The 18233-nt window shown below is 52.3% G+C and overlaps 1 protein-coding gene across 1 annotated transcript in view; it reads left to right on the forward strand.

The window, feature by feature from the left end:
- The window catches only part of TTLL8 (tubulin tyrosine ligase like 8), an 85348-nt gene that overhangs the window by 21715 nt on the left and 45400 nt on the right, over positions 1-18233 (forward strand). The window contains exons 4-8 of the mRNA XM_075552598.1: positions 10088-10211; positions 10741-10805; positions 10957-11085; positions 12765-12879; positions 14091-14225. Of these exons, the coding sequence (XP_075408713.1) occupies positions 10088-10211; positions 10741-10805; positions 10957-11085; positions 12765-12879; positions 14091-14225 (568 nt within the window). The remainder of the gene's footprint in view (positions 1-10087; positions 10212-10740; positions 10806-10956; positions 11086-12764; positions 12880-14090; positions 14226-18233) is intronic.

Consider the following 18233-nt stretch of genomic DNA (forward strand, 5'->3'; position numbering starts at 1 on the left):
CCTTCACCACCAGGCATCTGCTCCCTCCAGTGCATCTTAGGGACTGTTCCCCATTCTCAAGTCCTGGTAACCGCTGGGCATACTTCCAAAGCCAGTACTGCTGTGTGGACTAATTAGCTGTTCCATTTCTTCGTGCTGTATGAACCTACCTATCTATATATACCCATAAGTGTTCTCTAGAGAACCCTGCCTAGCACAATTGGTACTGGGAGTGGTTCTGGAGAAACCAGCTCATACACATGGGCTTCTCGAATTGGTTCTCTAGTCTGATGAGGCTTAACAGCACTGCGAATGCCGCTTCTCCCCCTAAAGGCATGGAGGAGTCTGCCACTCTTACTAGAGAGGGTGGTGCTGATCCACAGTGTGAAGTCGCCAAGCTAATGTCCACACTATCGCCGCCAACAGAGGAAGTGCTGGGGACAGGAGAGACTCTGGGTGATCGTGTGCTTGATATTTTCCAGCAGTTTTGTCAGGATGAGAAGTATAAGAAGCTGGTAGACTGGTTCCCCTTACAATAGAAAATGCGATCAAGGAGAAGGGTGATCTTGAACCTCAGAAGGTGTCTGAAGTGCCAAATAACAGACCTACAAGCTTCTGCATGTGCTACAAAGGAGAGCCTCCTCTCGTCTAGTGATAGAGCTGACTTTGCCGAAAACCAAAGCCAGAGTCTCATCAGACGAGCAGCGGAATTACAGCTTCAGCTGAATTGCTGGTCTAGACCCGTGTGTGATAGCAAAGTAAGGACGTTCATCGGAAAGAATCGGGGCCCTGAAACATGGGATGGGATCATGTGGGCTGACGATCCAGAAGAGGAGGAGCCGCCCCAGTCAATAGCTACACCCCTCCCACCTGAGGGGATTAATCCACGACCAGTAAGACAACTCACACTTGAGCAGATTGCTTCCCAGGGACTTAACGTGGAGGCTCAGCCCCAAAGAGGAAGGCCGTCAACAAGATGGATCGATGCGGGGCTGCAACAAGGCCTCAAACACAGCAGTTGTGAGGGTGGTGCAGGGCCAGGCAGTGTGACTGCTGTGTGCAGGGTGGGTGCAAGCTGGCATCCACCCAGGGCCGCTAACAACAACGAGGACGATGTGGACACTCTCAACGTATTAGCCGCCGACGTGGACACTCTCAGCGTATTAGCTGCCGACGTGGACACTCCCGACGTGTTAGCCGCCGACGTGGACACTCCTGACGTGTTAGCCGCCGACGTGGACACTCGACGTGTTAGCCGCCGACGTGGACACTCCCGATGTGGACACTCCCAATGTGTTAGCCGCCCACGTGGACACTCCCGACGTGTTAGCCGCTGACGTGGACACTCTCGACGTGTTAGCCGCCGACATGGACACTCCCGACGTGGACACTCTCGACGTGTTAGCTGCCGACGTGGACACTCTCAGCATATTAGCCACCGACGTGGACACTCCCGACATGTTAGCCGCCCACGTGGACACTCCCGACGTGGACACTCCCGACGTGTTAGCCGCCCATGTGGACACTCCCGACGTGTTAGCTGTCAACGTGGACACTCTCAGCGTATTAGCCGCCGACGTGGACACTCCCGACGTGGACACTCCCGACGTGTTATCCACCCACGTGGACACTCCCGACGTGTTAGCCGCCGACGTGGACACTCCCGACGTGGACACTCCCGACGTGTTAGCCGCCGACGTGGACACTCCCGACGTGTTAGCCGCCGACGTGGACACTCCCGACGTGTTAGCCGCCGACGTGGACACTCCCGACGTGTTAGCCGTCGACATGGACACTCTCGACGTGTTAGCCGCGCTTGCACGTTCTTTCGAGAAACGCTCCAATTTTCCCATTTTAAGAAGTGGGTTGCTTGGCTTTCTAAGATGAGTTGTAAAAATGATCATTTATTTGAATATGTGTGTTGAAACACTGTCTCCTTATCCATGGCTTAAAAAAGCACTTACCTGTGGTGATGAGAAAGAAGACCCCCTGCCTTTGTCCCGATCTTACATGAAAAGCAATCAGTCTCTCGCTATTAACTCTGATGGTTGCTGTATGCTTTTTAAGAAAATTTCTTTCTAGACATAAACTTTTGAAAAGTTTTACCATGAGCCACTGTTTAATATGGTCAAATGCAATGGTAGTTAAGTTTTGCGTCCGTTTGGCTTTGCTGGGTTCTCAGTGGTTTGTCAGCTAATGGAGGCTCTGGAAGAGTTTGCTTGTTTTTTCTCGCTGCGTCTGGCTCCTGCGTCAGGCTCATGGGTCCCTGGTTCTTTGGACTTGAGCCAATGGCCTGCCACATTGCCTGCTGATCCCGGGAGTCATCCGTGGCCTGCCCCCTGACCAGCTGGCTTTGGGGTCCTTTACCTCTGCAACCAGAGCCTGTTGTCCCCCTGCCACTGATCTTGTGTTCATCAGCCACCAAAGCTACACGCGCCACGAAAAGCCTCCAGCCTAACAATGGGCCCACTTGCCGGGACGTGGCTGGAACTCTCCTACTTCTCATGAACAGGGAGCCTGAGGAAGAACTGATGCATTTGGATTACGGGGCTCGTGAAGACTACTGAGAGTGCCATGGACTGACCAAAGAACACATAGGTCTGCCTTGGAAGAAGTACAAGCAGAACGCTCCTTAGCAGGGGGTGGCGGGACTTTGTCTCACATTCCTCGGACATGTTGTCAGGAGAGACTAGTCCCTGGAGGAGGACAACAGTTTGGTAAAGTAGAGGGGCATCTAAAAAGAGGCAGACCCTTGACAAGATGATGCAGTGGCTACTACAATGGGCTCAAATGTAACAGCTGTGCAGGTGGCGCAGGACTGGCCACTGCTTCCTTCGGTTGTGTAGGGGAGAGCTGTGAGTGGTGACCTAGAATGGCAACGACAGTGTGAACCGCTTTCCTCATGTACATTTCTCTATATATTCACACAGATGAGCGTTGCTGGTGTGTCTTCTCTGCAGGGCTGGCCTAAGACAAGGCTTTTAATCTCAATGCTCAGGAGGATATTGGACTATGTGTTAGTCTGGGCGGACTAGAGAAACAAATTCATGGGCACTCATATGTGTATAAGAAAGAGCTTTATATACAAGAGCAGTTGAATATTGAGAAAACATCCTAACCCAGTCCAGCTCAAGTCCATAAGTCTGATATTACCCCATATGTCAGTACTAGTCCATAAATTCCTCTTTAGACTCACACAGCCATGCAATGACACCGAATGTAGGTGGGGAGTCTTGTGGATCCAGTGGTGGTGTAAGCATCTCAGTGCTGGCAGGGGTCTCCACGTCACTTGTCCAGCCCCGAGGCTCTGGCTGCCATCAGCATAGCTCCATGTGGCTTGTCAACAAGACTTTCTAGCAGCGACTGAGAGTGCGTCCTGCTTCCAATGAGCTATTGATCTCCTTAGCACCTCCAAATGAGGTCATCAAGCTGCAACTTGATTGACAGATAAACTCCACCCCTTCACTCTTAAGTCTCAGATTGACAACAGATGATGTAACCACCACAGACCACCCCTCGTCAGTTTGACACTTTCACACAACTCTTTAGCCATACATAACTTTCAAACAAGCAATAATAAAACCATCTGTACCTAATAAGGTAAAACTGAAATGCACACATTTCAATATGTGCTGCCCTCATTTAAACATCACATTCTATACGTGCACAAAACAAAAATATTCTATGGCTAACAATTCCGGTTAATAACACCTGCACCTTCATCCTATAATCCTGTGAATATGTTCCCCCACCTGTGAAAGTTGGTAAGCCAACCACACCATGCCTCTTATCTCCCCAATTTTGGGCATCCAGTTTCTATACTGCCCACTTACATCAACTCAGCGCTCTGAGGAGACAATCATATTTTTGGACATATAGAATCTTCATTCCAGTTGGAACCTTGTGAAGTCTGCATCCACAAGCAAAGACAAATCAGGACAGGCCATCCATAAAGTCAGCAACAATATGCACCAGTTCACAGGCTCAAAAATCTTCTCTTTATCTGATTGGGTTCTGGTCAACTCAATGTGGGCTGCCTCACTTAGTTAGCCTCACCAGGGTACCCATTGGTCATCTTACCCTTAGACCATGGTCCCGTCACAAATTCTCAACAACCTAGCCCCCTTGGGCTAGGTCATGAATTTCAGACCTGTCAACCTGCTCTCGTCTTCTCTTCTAGTCCTTGTGAACTAGGTCCACAGGTGTCAGTAGCCAAACTCTACCCATCTTGTTATTGCTGTATTTCTCACACTTACACTCAACCAGTGGATCCAGGTGGTCACCTATCAAGCCTTTCATGCTGCCACAGTTTGTTCAGTCCTAGAGAGGAGTTTTTTTCATGGTTTCAGATATTTTTTCTAGCTTCTGACAAAAGCCAGTAGTTCAAACTTCAAAAAGTCCAGAGTTCCTTTTTTATTTTATTTTTTGTCTTCAGTCTGTCAACAGCAGCCCCTCAGGAAACATCCTGAGTACTCCAAAGCACTGGGTGGGGCTTATCTTTACAGAGCCGCCTTTGCCAGGTGAGTCCTAAACCCATTTAAAGATCAAATTTTAATGGCTAAAGGCAAGTGGGCTTACAAGCTCTCCATTTTCATACTTCCCAATAATCATTTATATCAACAATAATAAGCAGAAGAAATCAGTAGAAACAAAGTAGAATCAGATACTAATTTCCATTCTTAAAAGTGTCAAATTCAATCCTTATTTAACTTATCTTACTCCTTATTAAAACTATTCTATTGATACAAAACATGGGATTAGGTTTCTGTCAGAATCACGCCAGAGCCAGGCTTTCTGTTAGCCATTTTGACCTTCTGGCAACCATTTTCCCTAAGCAGCATGGTTTCTGAGAAATTCAAGGGGCGATTTCTACCGCTGAGTTCAAAATATACATTGACAACATTCATTTTCTCCATTTCAAAAAGGAATAACCAAAGGCAACAACCAAACAAAATAATCAAGATCTTAACTTCCCATGTTCTCCCCAGAAAACAACCCAGTAAACTGCATGGACATATCTGACCTCTGGCTAGCCAAAGAAGAGACACCCACCTACTCTCTATCTTTATGCATTTGTTTCTCTAGTCTACCCAGACTGACACAGACTCTATCTTCCTCTTGTAATTTCCTTATCAGGTCTTGCTGTTAGCGTGGTGCTAGCCTCATAAAATCAGTTGGGACATGTTCCTTATCCAACTGTTTCCTGGAAGAGTTTGTATAGGATTGGCATTATTCTTCATACATTTGGTAGAAGTCATTAGGGAGGCCATCTGGCTTGGGGTTTTCTTTACTGGAAGGTTTTCAGTAGAACACGTATCCGGTTAGCTATTTATTCTTGAGCAAGCGTTGGTGATGATGCTCAGACTTGTCTATTTTATCTAAGTTGTGTTGGCATGACTTTCACAATATTCACGCGTTTCACTTTTTGTTGTTGCCAAGTGTCGTTGAATTGGTTCCAGCTCATAGTCTGAATTTCTGGCAGCTCTGTCCCTGTCCTGCTGCAACCCGTTCGGAATTATCTTCAGGAAAAGTTTACTTGTGTGTAATTGTAATGAGACTATTAGATAACTGCTGCGTTCTGCTGTGTCACCATTCTTTGGAATGGGCACAAATATGAATTTTTTTCAGTTGGTTGGCGAGGTAGCTGTTTTCCAAACTCCTTGGCATAGACCGGTGGGTGCTTCCAGTGCTTCATCAGCTTGTTGAAACATTTCAATGGGTAGTCTATTAATTCCTGGAAACTTTTTTTTGGCTAATGCTTTCAGTGAAGCTTGGACGTCTTTCTTCAGTGCCATTGTTTCTTGATCATCTGTTACCTCTTGAAATGGTGGAATGTCGACTAGTTCTTTTTGGTACAGAGACTCTGTGTACACCTTTCATCTTCTTTAGGCGCTTGCTCATCATTCGATATTTTGCCCATGGAATCCTTTAATATTGCAATTTGAGGCTTGGCTTTGAAATTTCTGTTCCGCTCTTTCACATTTCTTCATTTGTTTTAGCTACTCTAAGTTCAAGAACAAGTTTGAGTCTCCTGACACCCACTTTCATCATTGCTACTTTTCCTGTCTTTTTAATGACCTTCTGTCGTCTTCATGAGTGCTGTGTCCTCCCAGATCTCATCCGGTCTTCTGCTATTGGTGTTCAATGTGAAAATCTGTTCTTGAGGTGTTTTCTAAATTCAGATGGGATATACTGAAGATCATGTTTTGGATCTCTCGAACTTGTTTGAATATTTTAAAACTTCAACCTGAACTTGCAATATGAGCTATTGATGGATGATCTGTTTCCACACTGAGCCCCTGGCCTTGATTTGGCTGATCTAGATAGTGGATCACTGATTTCTGTTTATTCCATCTGTCAAGGTCCACATGTAAGGTCATCATCTGTGTTGTTAAAAACACACACCAGTATTTGCCATGGAGAAGTTGTTGATCTTGCAGATTTTTATATATACTCTTGACTTTCATCTCTATCACCAAGGCATTTTTTCCCGTTTGCTAGAATTCTTCAGTTTCTTCAATAACTTTGAATAATAGTTGTATTCACTGGGCTTTGTTGTAGAAATATAGATATTATTCGAGATTTTGAGATGTTCTTCTTGACAGTGAGTGAGACCTGATTCCTAGTAAACCGCATGATTGGCTGATTCAAAGTGGCCACTTTCAGCTCACTAACTCCTGGGAAACCAAACTTTATTTATTATATTTCAATTTTTGAGGATTTCAACATTTCCTAGGTTCATGCTTCGTACATTCTGTGTTCCAATTATTAGTGGCTATTGGCAGTGGTTTCTTCTCAGTTTGAGTCATGCCCTATCAGTAAATGAAGGTCTTTAAAGCTTTTCTCCACCCAGGTCACTATGGTAGACTGGTTGGCAGAGGCAGCTCTGCCTTGGTTACATTTTGAGCCTTCCTGTGAGTCAGAATTGACTTGATGGAAGTGAATTTGCCCTTTTGGCTTTTTCGACCCTAACGGAGTCCTGGTAGCATAGTGGTTGCACACTGGGCTGTTCCCCACAAGGCCAGCAGTTATAATCACCAGCCCCTCTGCAGGAGAAAGAAAAGGTGTTCTATTCCTGTAGAGTTGCCGTCTGAGAAACCCACAGAGGCAGTTCTACCTTGTTGTGTAGGGTTTCCATGAGTGGGACTAGACGCCATGGCAGTGACCTTAGGGCCGCATCGTCTGGCACTCTATCTGACCATGGTCAGCTGCCATTCACAAGGGCCTCAGGGGATCATCCCCAGAAGTGGACAGCCTCTCCCTTCTTCAAAGTCTGTTTGCTCTACCAATGATTGAGAGAATGCCGAAACTTCCAAAAAAATTTGTACGCATAAAACCAGTCAGTGTGTATAAGGCATGAAAGACTCAGTCTACATTTTGGGTGTCTTCTGACTTTGAACTTGGTGCACACACAGATCGTTTCCGGTCATTTCTTGGCACAGATGTGTGACCACTTCTCTGGGCCTTGTTTTTCACCAAGGTCTTCAAGGCGGCTTGAACTTCTATCGTATGCTGCCGACTGAAATGGCTGAACAAGTCCTGGTGGTGTAGTGGCTATGGTTTGGGCTGCTAACCTCAAGGTCAGCAGTTCAAAACCACCAGCCACTCTGTGGGAGAAAGGTGAGGCTTTCTACTCCCATCAAGAGTGACAGTCTCAGAAACCCACCGGGCAGGTCTGCCCTCTACTGTAGGGTCATTTTGAATCAGAGTGGATGCAATGGCCATGAGTGCGAGTTTTGGAATGGTTGAGCATCAACTCTTTTGGGAACAGAGACTGTATTCCCTCCATCCTCTTGTGTGGTTTCTTGGATTGTTCAACATCTTGTCCGTGGAATCCTTCAGTATTGCGTTCAAGGCTTGACATTTCCTTCAGTTATTTCACTTTGGGAATTACCCTTTGGGTTTTCAATCTCCCAGCCCTTACCTGTTTCATCATCCTGATTTACTTTGTCTTCTCAGCTGCCCATTGAAATCTGTTTAGTACTTTGACTTCATCATTTCTTCTGTTCACTTTAGCGGCTCTGTTGAAGGACAGGTTTTAGGGTCTCTCTGACATCCCTTTCTTCCTTTCTCTCTCTCTCCCTCTCTCTCTCTTTATTTCCTGTCCTTTTAATGACCTTTCATTTTCTTCATGTAATGCTCTTGATGTCCTCCTTCAGCTCATCCGGTCAACAGTCATTAGTGTTCATTCATCGAGTCTCTTCTGAGCTATAATTAACATATCATTTAATCCAGTGGTTTGATCATATCAAGAAGGGCTGTGCAGTCATTGTCAGAAATCAACTTTAGAGCTTCACCAGGTGAGGCCCACCTAAGATGACCTTTTGATGAGCTCGAGGACCACTGATCAGCAACCCTCATCACATCTGGGAAATCTCACTACTGTTGCTCTGGGTGGTCTTATATCCATGGGCATGTGAGGTCCCAGCCACCTTTTCAGGCCCCAGTTCTGTGTGTGGTCAGTGCTGGGAGAGCACACAAGTGTGGGCTGAGAGTTCGTCACCACCAGCATGGTCACAGATGTCTGTGCCGGCTGGGCAGCTCTTCTAGACACCTGCTCCCACACTCTTGGGGTCCCTGCTGCTGTTGCTAATCCTGCTCCTCCTGTCCCCTGGGCAACTGATGACCCCAAGTCCCTGTCCTGTCCTCCACCCTCAGGCACCCACGCATCCCTGTCCCACTCACAGAGCATGAGGGACACTCACTCGTCATGAGGAAAAGACACCTCTGGGTGCCTGTCACCAGCCACAGGGCTCCCAGCAGCATGACACTGCCGTCATGTCTAGTCCCATGTTCAGAATCCAGCTCCACAGTCAGCAGCATGCCGGTGCCATGTGCATGTGTGTACACATGTGAATGTATGTGTGAGTGTGTATGCATGTGGATTGTGTGTGAGTGTATGTGTATGTGGGGGGTGTCTGAGTATATGAATGTGTGTGAGTGTAGGTATGTGCTTGTGCATGTGAGTTGAGTATGCAAAGTGTGTGTGGACATGAATGTGTGATTGTGTGCATGTGCTGATCATGTGAATGTGTGAGTTGTGTGTGTGACCACAGGTGTAAATGTGCATGTAAATTATGTATGTGAATATGCATGAGTTGAGTGTATGTGAGCAGATATGTCTATATATGAGTGTACATATTGTTGGGAATATGTGAACAAGTGTGTGTATGCCTCTGTGTACAAGATCCCTGCCCCCACACTGTGCCCTACACCTGCACCCTCACACCTGTGCCACACACCTGCATGATGTCTGTGAGATGTTTCTGGAGGTTCTTTGAGCAAGGCTGTGGTGTCATCCGCTGGGGCCGGGCTCCTTGCACTTTGAGAATGTCAGTAGAGAAACAGCCTGCTGCTCAGTTATTTGATGTCATTGTTAGGGTCCATAGGGACTCTCTGCACCACAGAACAAAGCATCGCTCGGTCCCGCACCGTCTGCACAAGCCTTCTTATGCGTGAGCCCATTGTTGCAGCCCCATTTCGTTAATGACTTTCCTCCTCTTTGAAGCCCTCGACAAGCATGTCTGCCTGTCCCAGGGACTGGTCTTTTGATAACATGTCAGTCCATGAAGGGAAGAAGTCTCACTGTCCTTGCCTCTAAGGAGCACTCCAGCCAGACTTCTACTAAGTCAGATATGTTTATACTTTGGCAGTCTACGGTACTTTCAGCATTCCTCACCAGCACCATCATCTAAGGCTCCGATTCTCCTTTGGTCTTCCTTACTCAGTGTCCAACCTTCAGATGAAGGTGAGGCGACTGCACATGCCACGGCTTGGGCTGGGCACGGGCTGGTGTTCCCTGAGTTGCCAAGGTGACATCCTCTGAAGAGGTCTCGGGCAGCAGACGGACCCGCTGCAATGCACTGGTGACCCCTTGGCTGCTGCTTCATGAACACTGATTGTGGATACAAGCAAGACACAATCCTTGGCGACTTTAATTTCCTCTTCACGTATCACGATGTGACCTACTGGTCCAGTTGTGAGGATTTTGGTCTTGCTTACAATTGAGTGTTGTCCATGCGGAGGCTGCAGTCCTTGCATCCAGAGGCAGTTTGCTCACAGAACCCAGGGCCAGTGCGTGCGTGAAAACACACCCTTGCCGTTCCAGGAGAAGAAGATTTTCTCTATCTGTGGGCACTACCCCGTGGTCCGGGCAGCCCTGCGCAGGAAAGGCTGGGTGGAGAAGAAGTTCCACTTTCTGCCCAAGGCCAGTCTGCCTGGGGAGGATGGAAGTGAAGGGATGACAGGTAGGGCACCGAAGGGGGTGGTGTGTGTGTGTGTGCTGTCATAGAGACACCAGGTGTGTGCACTGGGCGGAGCTCCAGTCCATCCTCTCCCAGCTCCACTCGCCCCACTCCTTCCTCTGGGTTTAGGGCACCTTGCCTCCCTGACCCAGATGTCCTTGCCCCTGAGGAGCCTGGTCACGTCTTGGTGTCCTTAGTGTCCACGGCCAGGCCAGACCTCATTCAGTGTCTGGACAATTGTCCTTTCTGCCCCAGGATGCCCTTCCTCCCTCAGACACCTCTCCCCCATGGGATGCCTTCCTCAAGGAGGATCAGGGCAGGGAAGCAGCTGCTCCAGGGCCTCTGCTCTCCCCCAGCAGACTTGCCCTGAGCCTGACTCTGGTGGTCAGATGGTGCCACCCTTACAGATGGGTGCAAGCTTGATGAGGGGTCTCCTGGTGACCAGGGACCCAGCTCTGGCTGTCCCTGACACTTGACCCTGTATTTTTATTTATTTATTTTTTTGCAGAGAGAAAAGGTGCTGAACCCAGAGAGAACCTGGACTTGACTTTGGACAGGACAGAGGACATTCACGACGTGATGGTAGGTCTCAGCTCCTCACGTGGTGTGTGGTGGGGGGGCGCGTGTGTGCATGTAGGACCCTGGGGGGGTGGATATCCCCTACCTCGATACCCTTCCTTCTGTCCAGCAGGCCCACAGGATGCTGGGTACTGAGAGGGGGCTCTCTTGCCAGTCCAGGTTGGTTAAGAATGAGGCTCCGTACTTCCTCTGGACCATCAAGAGGGACGTTATCGATTTTCACAGCCTGAGCTGTGAGCAGATGCTCAACCACTATGGGAAGACAGCCTCGTTCACCACCAAGGTGAGGGGCCACACACCTGTCTGCGCACAGGCCGCCAGGCCTTGCCAGCCCTCTGCTGTCCACCAGCATCCTAGGCCTCCCGGGCTTGAAGGCAGGTCCTCCCCGCTGGGTGTGCTTTCCAAGCCCCTCCCCCCAGGCATGCACCTGCTCTCTTCATTGCCAGTGGGTCTGCAGCTGGGTCCCCAGTGTAAGCCTTTGCTCCCAGAGATTGGTTAGGGTTCCTCCTTCCCCGCTGTGACCTCTTTGCCACTGCAAAAGAAAGCGCTGTCCCCACTTGCACATGAAAGGCAGCCACACTTCCTTCTGGGGACCCGATTGTGCCCATAAGACGTGCGTGTACTAGAGAGGAGGGCAGCCGGTGCCCAGCTCCACCCTGGATGTGCCTGTCCCCAGCCTCCTTTGTGGACGAGCCCGAGCCGGGGTCCTTTCACCCTGCCCTGGCCCACCAGCAGCCCCATTCCTGTCCATGGGGAGATCCAGTGGGCCCTACCTTTGCCCCTCCTAGAGGCTGCCCCTCACCCTTCCCATCCTGTCCTCTGCCCGCCCAGTCTCCCTGAACCCACAGAGCAGAACATCCCCTGTGTGGTCAGGATTCAGGGTACCCCAGCACCTCACCCCACACAGTGTGTGGTACACAGAGCCAACTCAGTCACCACATGACCCCAGCTGGACTTCAGGTGTATATGGTCTCCTTGGTCCTGCAGCATTGGGGAGACCCGGGCCCCAGACAGCAGCAGCATCCTGCTCACACCCAGCAGCCCACCCACGTGGAGGGGCAGAGGTGCCCTTTTCGGTGTGATCAGGTGTGGTTGTGGGATGGAGTCCCTGCTGTAGCTGCTACCCCCCACCCCCGCCACGCAGGACCCCACCTTAGTGTGTGGGCAGGGAGCCTGCTTCTGGTCTCCATTCCCTGGTCACTGCTCCACAAATGCCACGTTCAGCCCCACCCCCACCCTCAGGGCACCTGTCATGGGCCCCAGGAGGGTGGGCATAAGCAGATCTCTGGGGGCCTGCTGAGGGAGGGTGGCCTCGTCAAGAGTGGACGCCCTGCTGTGTTGGGTGACCGGCTTGGGGAGGGGGTGGGCGGGGATATCTCAAGATCAGGCAGGTGGGCCCAGGCCAGGTGCCCACCTTCCACCTGGCTCTCTGTGCCCACCAGTCCCCAGGTGGCCCCAGGGACCAGGCAGAGCAGTGGGTATGTGCCACCCCCCGCCACACATGAAATCTGAACACTGGCCCTGGATGGGGGTGGGTGTCAGCCCGGCTAAACTGAGGGACAGCTGGGGGGCTGGCAGGCATGGGGGGGGACAGTTCCGGGCCTTCAGGTGGAAATTGTCTCTGGACTTTGTCCCCAGTCTGGGCGGGGGCAGTGAGGTTGTTGGGAAGTGGCCATGAGGAGTGTGTCTCCTGCTGGGGGATAAGAATCTGCAGCCAGGCTCCCTTCCTACCTCTGTTGATGGGATGTCCTGCCTCTGAGACCCCAGGATACCACTGGGCCTGAGTGGATATGAAGGGCAGCAGGCCTGCCCAGAGGGGTTGTTCCTGGGTCTGTGGGGGTTTTGAGGCCCCTTCAGGAGGCTGGCCTGCTCCCTGGGGCTGGTCAGCCTCTGCTTTGTGGGCGAGGCAGAGGGTCAGTATGGCACTGTGTAAGGAGGGCTGACGCCCCACTGTCCCCCGAGATTGGGCTGTGCATGAGCATGCGGAGTCTGCCCTGGTACGTGCAGGCGAATCCCGACACCTTCTTCCCGCGCTGCTACAGCCTGCGCACTGCGAGCGAGAAGCAGGACTTCCTGGGTGAGCGAGCGTCCAGGGGCTGCTCACGGGCTGGGTGTCTTCTCTGGTGCTACTGACCTTGGGGGTGGCCCCTGCCCAGTCTAGTGTTGGGAACCCTGGTGGGGACTGAGGGAGGGGTCCCTGCTGGGTGGGAGATGATGATCAGGCAGAGACTGGATGTGAGGCCACAGGAGAGGGAGGGGACAGCCAGGTAGCTGAGGCCGGTTGGTTTCAAGGACCTGAGTTCCTTTACAGATGTGACCCTGACCCCACCTGGGGACCCCATGTCCCTTGTGTCCTCCCTGGGATCTTGTAGTGGATCTGTGCGGCCAGTCCCCAACCTGCACTCTCCAGTGGGAGAGGGGACAGGTTGGCTGGTGAACAGAAGAGGGGCCACATGGAGGCCTGGGAACGCCTCAAAGGGGACACTGTGATCTTGTCCTGAGTGGAGGCAAGGAGGGGATAGGGTGTCCACTACGGCATCTAGAGGGGTGAGGAGGATGGGATGGCAGAGGGGCAGGGTCTGGAGGGGGCAGTGCCAGGGGCACAGGAAGTGCACAGGGCAGAGCACCCCTTATTGCCTCTCCAGCTTCCAGCATGTGCCCAGTCCCATGGTGGCCAGCATCCCCACTTCCTGCCTCCTGTGCTGGGTGGGGTGAGAGCTCAGATGTCCAGGAAGGCCCGTTGGAGGGGAGAGGGCACTACCTGAGATGGGAGTCATCATTCTTGATTCTGACAGCCAGGACAGTTCTAGAACTATCCCTGTGATCCAAGGACCAGGAACAGAGAGAGGAACCCGTGGCTGTTGGAGGGCTGATGGGGGGACCCCTGTGGGAGGGAGCAGAAGTGAGGGGCAGGCATGGGGATGGGAGAGGTCCCCAGGTCCAAACCTATTGGTGGGGCTGGTGGAGTTGGGGCTGGTTGGGGGGGACAGGGGGTGCAGTGGCTGGTGGAGGCAGAGGGCGGGATGCCAGGGGTGGTTGATGTGGTTGGACCATGTGGTAGGGCTGGGAGTTAGTTGGTGGGGTGAAGCTAGTTGGTGGCGGGGCGCTGGGCAGGCAGAGAGGAGATTGGTGGTGAGTTGGGGAAAGCTGCCCCAGCCCGGAGCTCCATCCAGTGGAGGGAGGGAGGACAGTGGGGGCTTGGGGAGGGGCCGGGCTGCAGGAATGGAGCGAGGCCCACCTGCTCCTGGGTGTCGCGGGCAGAGGGGGCGAGGCCTGGTGTCCTTGCAGATGACTTCCGGCGCACGGTGGCGTCCAGCATCCTCAAGTGGGTTGTCAGCCACCAGAGCTGCAAGGCCAAGCCCAGGAGCAGGCCGGAGGAGGTGGAGGTGGCGGCGGGCGACAGTGACTCCAGACGCAGCAAAGGTGTGCCAGGGCAGGGAGGTGGCTCCTTGACATCTCTCATCTCTCTCCTTGTCCTGGGGGGAGGGGGGAGCTTGCTCCATGCCATGCCTTGACCCCAGCTCCTGGTCTGCCTGTGGTCTGGGCAGTTTGCTGGCACGCTGTGCAAGCTGCCACCTTGGACCTGCAGCTGTGTTTCTGTCCCCACCTTCACTCTGTGCTGCCTCACCACCCTGGGGTGCTGTGCCTCCTCTCTGGTTCGAGCACCCCAGGGGCCTACTGTGGGCTCCCTGATCGTGTGCTCTGCTGATTCAGGACTCTGCTTTAAACCCACTGAATGTCCGTTTTCTTTCTCAGCTCTTATTTGTCATCTCTAGTCTTTCCTTTAGGAACCCTGCTGGGGAAGTGGCTAGGCCCCTGGGTATCTCTCAGGAAGGTTCTCCGTGTGAGCCCCGCAGCCCCTCGGTGGAGAAGTCAACAGCTGGGGAACCCCATAGGGTAGTTCTACCCGGTCTGATCCAGTCGCTGAGTCCGAATTGACTCGCTGGCAAGGGTTGTGGGTTGGGTTTTCCTTCAGTTGCTTTGAAAAAGTAGTGTCCATTTTTCGGATCAAATGCTCCATGTCTTCCAGCCTGACTGCTTTCCTGCCAGCTCCCTTATCACGAAACATTTTTGCCTGGTGGTAGTGGTTCGGTGCTGGGTGGAATGCAGTAAACAGGTAGAGATGGAGCGAGGCCTGCAGAGCCCGGCTGAGCCCGTCTGGTCTGTGGCCGGTCTTCAGTGCTGCTTCCTTGTCTTGGAAGAAGTCCGGCCAGAATGCTCCTTAGTGGCGAGACTCTGGATGCCTTATCAATAGAGAGCAGTCCCTGGAGGAGGACGTCATGCTTGGAGCAGCAGAAGGTCCGTGAGAAGAGGAAGGCCCTCCATGAGCTGAGTGGACTCAGCGGCTGCCCCCCTGGGCTGACACCAAGGCGGTTGTGAGGATGGCGCAGGATGGGGTGTGTTCCATCCTGTCTACTTCAGGGTCGCGGTGCATCGGAGTGGCCTTGGTGGCCCTAACAACACAGGCTGGCTTTCCTGTGAGCTTCTCCCTGGTTGCCATGGTTGTGCCGACAGGTGGCCATGAGTCCATAGGACTGCTATCCCACGTCTGTTTATGTCTTTGGCCCCATACCGTGCGAGGCTGGTATCTGAATCATTCTTAGGAGTCATTTTCTGTGTTCCGGATGGAGACTCTTTGTCAAGTGTCAGTGTTGTTGGGTTCCGGCAGGTTGGTTCCGACTCACGCGGCCCCAGTGCCACCGACTGGCCCCTCCCTGGTCCTGCCCCGTGCTCACCACGGTGCTTGTGTCGGAGCCCATGGCTGCAGCCACCGCGCCGGCCCATCGTGTCAAGGGTCTTCCTCTGTTTTCACTGCCCCTCTTCCAAGCACAACGTCCGCTAGGGACTGCTCTCTCCGGACAGCATGCGTTAAAGTCCCTCCATCCTCGTCTTAAGGAGCATTCTGACTGTCCTTCCTTCGAGACGGATCTGTCCATCCCTCGGCAGACCGTGACACTTTCACTGTCCTTCTCCAGCACCATCATCCAACGACAGTGATTCTTCAGTTTCCTTGACTCACATCATACGGAGCAATGGGTCAGGCGCACCTTAGTCCTCAAGGTCACCGCTTTACTTTTCAACACCTTAACGAGGTCTTGTGCAGCAGATTCACCAGATGCAGCTTGTCTTTTGACCTTGTGACTGCTGCTTCCAGGAGCATCGATTGTGGATCTGAGCAAGACGGAACCGTTGAGAACTTCAACCTCGTCTCCATTGATCGTGGTGTTGTCTGTGGTCCAGTTGTGGGGACTTGGGTCTCCTTGACATTGAGTCGTAGTCCACGCTGAAGGCTGCCTTCCTTGAACTTCATCAGCAAGTGCGCCAAGTCCTCCTCACTGTCAGCGAGCAAGGTCGTGTCCTCTGCGGACTGCAGGTTGTCCATCATCTTCCTCCCATCCTGAGGCCGCACTCTTCTTCATAGAAGCCAGCTTCCTGGATGATTTGCGCGGCACACAGATGGAACACGTTTGCGGTGACTATTTTATCCTGGGTCCTGGCCTATCTTTTCATATATGGTGTCTCTTGATGAAGGTAGCTTCTTACCTTTATTGCAGTCAAGTTTATCGTCCTTTGTTTTAGTTCGTGCTTTGAGAGCCCTGTTTAATACATTTCCCTTTTCTCTTCTGTTCCCGTGAATTGAACCTCCCCCCTCATTTCAACACTTGATCGATCAAGGGTTGAGCTTTGTGGGTGAGTTTAGGCAGTGGTTGTTGCTGCTGGGTCTGTCCCGACTCTTTGGGACCCACGTCCCGCCGAAGGAGGAACTGTCTGGTCCTGCCCATCCTCACGATTGTCACCTTTGAGCCCACTCGTGCAGCCACTGCACCTTGTTCCCAACCTTACACTTTACCAAGCAGGGCGGCCTCCTCCAGGGCCATGTGTAAAGTGCATGGGAAGCCTCGCCGCGGAATTCTAATTCTTTAACTGTAGCCTCCTTAAGGGGTTGCTTTCAGACAGCGGAGCCATTTGTTAACAGGAGGATTTTACATCTTTTAGTTATTCGTTTTCTGGCCTTGCTCTGCTGGGAAGGAGAGCAGGTAACCTTGTCTTACCCCTGATTGTAAGAGGTTCACAGCGGAGGTTTGCGGTCTATAAGTCTTCTTTGTCCAAGGGAAGCGTTACTATTTCCATTTGGTCTAAGGCTTGGGGGATGCGTAACAGGGTGATGGAGGTCTAGGACTTGGGGCGAGCCACAGAAAACCTTAGTGTTATCTGGTCACAGAAAGAAGGGATGTTCCAGAAGGAGGTCCTGGAAATGACGCCTGGAGAGGAGGCTGCCGAGCGGTGCCCAGATGTTCCGCCCAACACTGTTGAAACGAGGGCCCCACATCAGCGTCCCTCCTCCTCTGGCTTCTGTGTCCTTGAAGCTGGGAGAGTTCCCTTCTGTTCCCAGTCAGGGCCCTGCTTGCTTTCTAAACAGCAGTGGAGGTTGGATTTCCATTGGCCGTCTTCCCCCCCCCCCCGCCCCCCGTTATCTTGGTGGCTGAGATCCACCAGTCACTAAAGCACCGTCCATGGTCTGTGGGACGGACGACCTGGCTGGAGCACCTGTCCTTGCCCATGGCTTCTTGTGAGCCCACCAGCCAGGCATGCAGGTGAGAGCAGGAGCTTGTGTGAGCAGGGTAATGGGGCCCAGCTTGGACCTGGACGCGGACCTGGAGACTGCAGGTCCTGAGCTCTTCCTGCCACCCACCTGTCTATGTGCCGCATGTCTCGCTGATGCAGGAGCTGAACACCAGCGTTTCAAATGCCACCAGGGCCATCTGGAGTGGACAGGCTTCTGCACAGCCTATGGGCCAAGGCAGACCAGCAAGGAAGGTTTGGCAGCCAGCGGGTGGGAGTCCCTGGATCTCCGGAAAATAGCGTGGCTGCAGCGTGGCTTTGAGCAGACCAGCCGTCGTGAGGGTGGCATGGGGCCAGCAGCACCCTTTCTGCACAGGCTGCACGGGGCGGTGTGAGTGGGAGGCAGCAGCAGCAGCGCCGTGTGCAGTTGGTCTTCTGCTGTTACCCCTTCCCTCCCGCTCTCCAGGGCTGCTGCCGGTCTTTGACCTACACTTGGTGCATCTCTTCTGCCTGGAGGCTTTCAGTGTGGGTGTGATCATCTCCATCAGTTTCCTTTTAGGCGTTTCCCCCTGGGGAATTTTCTAGGATGGTTCCTGTCAGCTCCAAGGGCAGAGCACCCGAATTAACATTCTGCTGAAGGAAACCAGTCAAGCACAAAAGGACAAATGTGGTGTGAGACGCAACTGTGGGAAGTCAAGAACATCTTTTCACACCAACAGAGGCGTTCTTAGACGGTTACCGGCGGTGGGAGGCTAAAAGGCAGACGTGCGCTACCCTGGGTGAAGGGGAAGGCAATGGACAGTCAGAGGGAGGCTGGCAAAAATGATGGAGTGGAGCAGTGGTCTTTGGGGGTCGAAGGACCCTTTC

The sequence above is a fragment of the Tenrec ecaudatus genome, chromosome 6, assembly GCF_050624435.1.
Source record: "Tenrec ecaudatus isolate mTenEca1 chromosome 6, mTenEca1.hap1, whole genome shotgun sequence".
Taxonomy (NCBI): domain Eukaryota; kingdom Metazoa; phylum Chordata; class Mammalia; order Afrosoricida; family Tenrecidae; genus Tenrec; species Tenrec ecaudatus.